The 6,744-nt window shown below is 41.9% G+C and overlaps 1 protein-coding gene across 1 annotated transcript; it reads right to left on the minus strand.

Moving 5' to 3' along the window:
- Nucleotides 1–5,566: 5,566 nt before the first annotated feature.
- LOC115967558 lies at nucleotides 5,567–6,451 on the minus strand. Its single transcript, XM_031086680.1, has 3 exons — nucleotides 6,224–6,451; nucleotides 6,031–6,178; nucleotides 5,567–5,826 (listed from the first exon to the last, which is right to left on the minus strand). Exons 1-3 carry the CDS (start codon nucleotides 6,449–6,451, stop codon nucleotides 5,567–5,569), a joined length of 636 nt encoding a protein of 211 aa, XP_030942540.1.
- Nucleotides 6,452–6,744: the final 293 nt, after the last annotated feature.

A 6,744-nucleotide genomic window follows, 5' to 3' on the forward strand; every position in this document is an offset into this window, starting at 1 on the left:
AATATTTTTTTTTTTATCGTGGTAAGAACTCAATTTGAGAAATTTAAATTAAAAAAAAAAAGTAAAATAGAGAAACAACAAATAGCAAAAAGCTTTTTTTAATGTTTTATTTTATTTTTTTATGTTGAATATATTCAAGGGAAAGTGATATAAAAATTAATTGAGGTATAATAAAAAAAAATTAGGAGAATTAACGTATTTTGAAATGATGACCTACTCTCGGAATAAAAGCCCCAAATAAAATACTATTCCAAGCTATATGTTACAATGAGTATATGTATAGAAATTTATTAGACTTGTATAATTATGCTAAAATTACTACAAAATATCGGTAGCCTACGATACTCTGCAAAACTGTTATCTACACATGGACAGACTACAGTAATATCCTAAAAATCCCCTTTTAAACTTAATATGCAAGCTTAAAAATGAATTGAGTTTGAAATGTAAGCTCATGAATGAGCCGTGACCATCAATGACTAGATTGAATGTAGAATGAATTGGATTTGTGTACGATGTGGAATGAAAACATGCAGAAATGCTAGCAGTGACCACATACATTTGTGGCTTGAGGAACATACTTGAGAACCATTGCACCCGTGGCCAGAGAGTAACTACAATGGCCAAAGGATGACCCCATACACACACACACACACATATATGTGTGTGTGGCTTGTGGAACATAATCAGAGAAACAGTGACTCGAGAATAGCATGCGCAAGATAAAAATCATTGGAAGCATAGGTTTGAGGATGGCGACAATGTAGCTAAATGAGAGCAATGGAAAGCTCTGAACAGTTGTAGGAGAATGAAAACAAGAGAAGCAGCGCCCCGCCAGGGGAGGGAAGGGGGGGTTAACCTAACTACTTAGCTACGCCCACAATGGAAAGCTCCTTATGGTTGTATCTTACTATTCTAAACTATATGTTAGAACAAACCCATTGTTGTGTGTGTATGTATATAGCCTAATATAAAATAAAATAAAAACAATTATCTACAAATAGTAATAGCCAAATATATTTTAAGGATTTTTTTACAATTAATTTATATTTTGAGAGTAAAATAATATGTCTATTGAATATTCATAGTAGTGTGATGAAGCACAAATTCGGTAATCATAGTGAATTCGGCCAGATGGAGCCGGATGTTCGCCTGCATCACAATGGAAGTAACAATCCCTTAAGATGGTCATCGGTGTGGTGCCTACCACAACGCCTCCGATGCCAAAGTCAGTACAAAGAGTTTATGATAATAGAATGTAAGAATAACTAGGTATGTTTCATAAGTGTGTATGTACCTTCTATTGGAGGTTTTGAGGGCTATATATACATATTCTCATTGCTTCTAGCCGTTGGGGCTATTATTGTGGTTTTAATGCTCTTGTGGGTAACGCCTTATTCTCTGTAATGTGGGCTTTAATGGGCTCCCAACGGCCTGTGTAGCTGGCTTTGTAATTGCCCGAGTCATTTATTGACTATATTGAATGACTTCCATATCCTCGTCAGTGATGCTTGGTTGCTCCGTCTGTCAAGATGACTTCGTCATTCTCAGTGGCTTTGTCTAGGAGTGGTGATCTCGTCAATCTTATCAGTTGCCCCCCAAGTTCTATGGAAGATGAAAGGTTTTCCTGAGCTGTCCATGACTCTTGGGGTTTCGCTCCGAATTAAATGCATAGTGGTGGCGCCACACGCGTCGTGGCCATGTGGTGTGTGCTGATCGATGGAGTTAATTGCATGACCCTTGGGTTTCCCACTGTTTTTCAGTTTTTTTAGGCCTTAGTTTTTAAACTTTCCTTTCCTTCACTTTTCCCAATTTCTTTAATCATTGCTCTGAGTTTCTTCTTTTCCATTTACTCTTGCAACTATTCCAACCTTGTTCCGGCGATATCCTTTGAATTTTTCTCCAATTGAGCTGCCTCTTTTCAAGGTATGTTCCTCTCTTCCTCTTCCTCTATTTCATTTTTCTTCATAATCTGTTATAAGTTTATGATTTTTCCTTTCCCTTTCCTTTGCTGTGGTTGTTTTTGTCTTTTGGGGCTTTTAAGATTTATCTCCTTCTTAGTTTTTCATGGTCAGTGACTCTGAGGTTAGGGTAGCTTGCCCCTCGGTCTCTTTCTTTTTTGCTCGCTTAGGGGCTGCTTTAGGTGTTTCTGGTGACTTTCTTCCCTTAGTTGGGGATTTTGTTTTCGCAGGTTGTGGGTTGAGTGCGGCCTTAGGAGAGCTATCCCCTATACTTAGCCAAACGATTGCTTGGTTTAAGGGTGAGACGAAGAGGATGTCAAAGGTGAGATGCAGTGAGCTCGAGATTGGGTTGTCGTCTAGTGACGACCCAGTGGAAGGAGATACAGCCATCTCTACCCCTCGAGCGGTTAGGGCTTTTCATGCCCTCGAGGAGGTGTGTGGGCTGGATGCTGACACCGTGGGTAGATTTAAAGATAGGTTTCAATTTCCAAAGGGGTTCGTGTTCGTCGGCCCAATGGTGAGGATCGGGCTTGCCACTTCTTCCTTGGTGAGGTATGCTTTTACGAGGTTGCCTTCACTTGTGGGCTTAGGCTCCCCATCCATCCGTTTGTGATGGAGCTTTTAGGCCACTTTAGTATTGCTCCCGGGCAGCTTATGCCCAATTCATGGAGGATAGTGGTCAACTGTATGGAAATATGGTTGGCCACTAATGGGGACATGATTAAGGTAGGTGAACTCGTCTATCTTTATCGTTTGAAAGAGTTAAAATAATATGGATGTTACGAGTTAGTACCTTGGGTGAAGAGAGCTAGGATTGTCAGGGGTTTATCTTTGTCCTTCAGGTATTGGAAATCCCATTTCTTTTTCCTGTCTGGGGACGACTTTGAAACCCCCTCTAACGATGAGAAATAATGACGCACCTAAGTTCTGTTTATATGGTCGTCACTAACCCTTTTTGCCGTTACTTAGTACAGTTAAAAGACGACCTAAGCTCAAAAGCAAGTACCAGGAGCGTGTTGAGAAGGCAATAGAGTACGCCAAGACGATTGAAAGTTGGGAGAATCTTGTAGATCCGCGGACCCTTGCCTTCTATTGCCTAGGCCCGGACCCATCTCCCTACGTCCCGCGCAACATCGATATTGAAGGAAAAAAGAGTAAGTGTTAGGTTCGTTAGTATTAACTCTCTTGCATACACTTGGATATATATTAACAAGTGTTTTCCTCTTGCAGAAATGACGACAAAGTTTAACAAGGACATGTATACCCGGATGAGGGGCAAGAAGGATGAGCCCTTGTCTGCCATTGGGGCTAAGGCCATCCGTGTAATGGAGAGGGGGGCCCCCATTTCTTCAGCGCTTCCATTCACTCCAACTATTGGGACGGTGGGAATAGCATCACCAACCCCTCGGTAGAGGAGCTTACTCCCCGGCATAAGAGGCCAAGGACTGGGGATAAGCAAAAAGAGAAGGTTGACTCCCGATCTTCCAGCGTCTGGGACGATGCTGGGGTTGCCTTGGAGCGTGCTCAGAATTTCTTTAGTTTTGACAACCTGAAAGTATTCTCGGGGGTGCCTGCCAACGAGGTTGTGGGGCGTCATCTTCATAAGCTCGTCCAGGTACCTGTGCAAATTTATATCCTTCGCTCGTCTCTCTCTCTCTCTCTCTCTTTTTTTTTTTTTTTTTTTTTTTTTTTTTCCTTCTTCTTCTTAGATGTTGGGAGAGAGTCTCCACCTCACCTCGGAGTACTTGGCTTAGGAGGCCAAGGTCGAGTTTTCATTGTCCCATGTGACGACCTTGGAGTTAAACAATTCGAAACTGAAGAAAGATCTGATAGCTGCCATGAATGAAGCTAACCTAGCCAAGGAAAAGGTCAAGACCTTGACTGACGAGCTTAGAACTGAGCGGCAGTTGACTTTGGAGAAAGACGAGCAACTTGTGGCTGCCAGGGAGAAGATCAAAGGCATTACTGCCAAGGCCGTCGAAGGCTTCCAGCAAACTGAGGAGTACAACATTGTGCTCTTCAGCTGGTACTTCAAGGGGTTCGAGCTTTTGAGGAGATACTTCATCAAGCACCCTTCTGGAGTAGACTTGGAGAAATTGGACTTGGAGGAGGTAGACAAGGAGATGGCTGCTGACAAGGTTGCCCAGTCTTCAGCCACTGAGACTGACGCCCCCGAGAATGCCCCTGCTAGTGACGATGTTGCTGCTGACGCCTGAACCTAACACTTATGAAAATTTTCTTCTCTCTTTTTTCTTTAGGTGCCCATTATGTTTTGGGCCTTTGTAAATCTAATTTCAAAACAATTTCCTTTTAATCTGTCTTGAGAACAATATTTTTAGCCTAGTGTTTATGGGCCTTTAGATGTAAAAACAATGGTAACTGCTCGTTGTTTTTGGGCTTTAATTAAATTTATGGCTGCGTACTTACTTGCATTTGTGATTGCACACTTATTGGCTCGTGATATGCTTATTGTGTCTTATATCCGTCTACGCTTTGTACTTAATAAAATTTTTAGTTGTCACTTTCCTTTTTCTTCGTCAGCGATTTGCTTCTCGTCTGCGCAGGTTCTGCTACTTAGTTGATTTTCTGCAATTCGCACCTCTTCAAGGGATCTCGTCGAGGGTTTTGGTGAATTGGTTGGGAGCTCAGATTCAGCTTGAGCTTTGTTCTGGTTTGTTGCAAGGTTCTTTTTTTTTTTTTTTTTTGCAAGATTCTTGTCTCGTTTTTAGCCTCGTCAGTAACTTACATCCGTCTGGGCGGAATCTTGTTACTTGGCCATTTTTGGATTTTGTGACTTACACCCTTTTAGGGATTTTGTCATTCTTTTGGCTTCGTCAGTAACTTACATCTGTCTGGGCAGAATCTTGTTACTTGGCCATTTTTGGTTTTTGTGACTTACACCCTTTTAGGATCTTGTCATTCTTTTGGCTTCGTTATAAACTTACATCCGTTTGGGCAGAATCTTGTTACTTAGCTAAAATTTTTGTGACTTACACCCATTAAGGGATCTTGTCATGTTTGTGGCTTCGTCAGTAACTTACATTCGTCAAGGCGGAATCTTGTTACTTTGCCAAAATTTTTGTGACTTACACCCATTTAAGAGATCTTGTCATGCTTATGGCTTCGTCAATAATTTACATTCGTCAAGACAGAATCTTGTTACTTAGCCTTTTTTTTTTTGGATATGCTTGCACTAAAATATTGGCTAAATAGTCCATTTTATTTCTTTCAAGAATGAATAAAAGTGTCTATTACATCTATTAGTGGTATTTCTTCAAGTGCTCAATGTTCCATGGTCGTGGAAGCCTCTGCCCATTCATGGTTTCCAGGTGATAGTTACCTTGCCGAGAGTAATTGATGACCCGGTAGGGTCCTTCCCATGTGGGGCTGAGTTTTCCTTGGGTAGGGTCTCTGGTTGCAGGGGTGACCTTGCGCAGGTTGAGGTCTCCTATGTCGAGTAGTCTGAGCTTCACCATTTTGTTGTAATACTCAGCTATCTTCTGTTGGTACTTTGTCATCTTGTCAAAGGTTTTCTCTCTCACTTCGTTTAAGCGATCTAGGTTGATTTGTAGCTGGTCATCATTATCTTTCTCATGGAACATTTCTCACTTGGTGTTGGTTATTCCTACCTCAACCGGGATCATTGCCTCAGTACCGTAGGTGAGTCGGAAGGGGGTTTCTCCTATCGAGGTTCTTGCCATGGTCTTGTAGGCCCACAAGACGCTGGACAATTCTTCCGACCAGGCACCTTTTGCATCGTCTAACTTGGCCTTGATTATCTTGAGCAGTGTCCGATTCGTTACCTCTATCTGTCCATTTGCATGTGGATGTCCTAGGGATGAGAACTGGTTCTTGATCCCTAGGCCTGAACAGAAATCCCTGAAGTTTTGACTATTGAACTATCGCCCATTATCTAATATAATCGTTTGTGGAATCCTGAACCTGCAGATTATGTTTATCCACACAAAATTCTGGATCCTAGCTTCAGTGATGGTTGCTAGCGCCTCTGCTTCGACCCACTTTGTGAAATAATCAATGGCAATTAAAAGGAATTTTACCTGTCCTTTACCTTGAGGTAGTGAGCCGACGATATCGATTCCCCATTGTGCAAAGGGCCAGGAGGAAGATATTATCGTCAGTCTTTCCGCTGGAAGGCATTGGACGTTCCCAAACCTTTGGCACTTGTCACACCTCTTGACGACCTCCCTTGCATCTATCTGCATTGTGGGCTAGAAATAACTTGTTCTGATAATTTTACTTACCAGCGATCTGGGGCCTGCATGGTCTCTGCAAACTCCTTTATGGATCTCTTTTAGAATATATTTGGCTTCTTCTTTGTCAACACACTTCAGGTAAGGCATGAAAAAGCCTTTCTTGTATAGTGTGTCGTTAAGAATCGTGAATGTGGCTGCTCTCTTCTTAATCTTTCTGACTTCCTTGACATCTTGAGGGAGGTGCCCATCTTGAAGAAAGGATATGATTGGTGTCATCCAGCTTCCTGTGCTTTGGATTGCGAAAGTGGAGATCTCCTCAATGCTGGGGCGTTTCTAGACCTTCTTCATCAGGCCCATGCTCGCCACTCCTTCTTCCGACGAGGCTAGCTTCACAACTTCATCTGCTACCATGTTCTGGCTTCTAGGGATCTATACAAATTCTACATTATCAAAGTTCTGAGTCAAATGTTTCGTCAATCTGAGGTATCTTTACATTCGCTCCTCTTTTGCTTAATATTCTTCCTTAATCTGCCCTATCACGAGCTTTGAATCACTCTGGACTAACAAGT

Source organism: Quercus lobata, chromosome 2 (assembly GCF_001633185.2).
Source record: "Quercus lobata isolate SW786 chromosome 2, ValleyOak3.0 Primary Assembly, whole genome shotgun sequence".
Lineage (NCBI taxonomy): Eukaryota > Viridiplantae > Streptophyta > Magnoliopsida > Fagales > Fagaceae > Quercus > Quercus lobata.

Coding starts and splice junctions, on each gene's coding strand:
- LOC115967558 (XM_031086680.1), bottom strand. CDS start 6,451: ATGACACCAATCATATCCTTTCTTCAAGATGGGCACCTCCCTCAAGAT. Junction 6,179..6,223: donor ATGCAGGCCCCAGATCGCTG/GTAAGTAAAATT, acceptor CCCACAATGCAG/ATAGATGCAAGGGAGGTCGT. Junction 5,827..6,030: donor CGTCGGCTCACTACCTCAAG/GTAAAGGACAGG, acceptor ATTTCTGTTCAG/GCCTAGGGATCAAGAACCAG.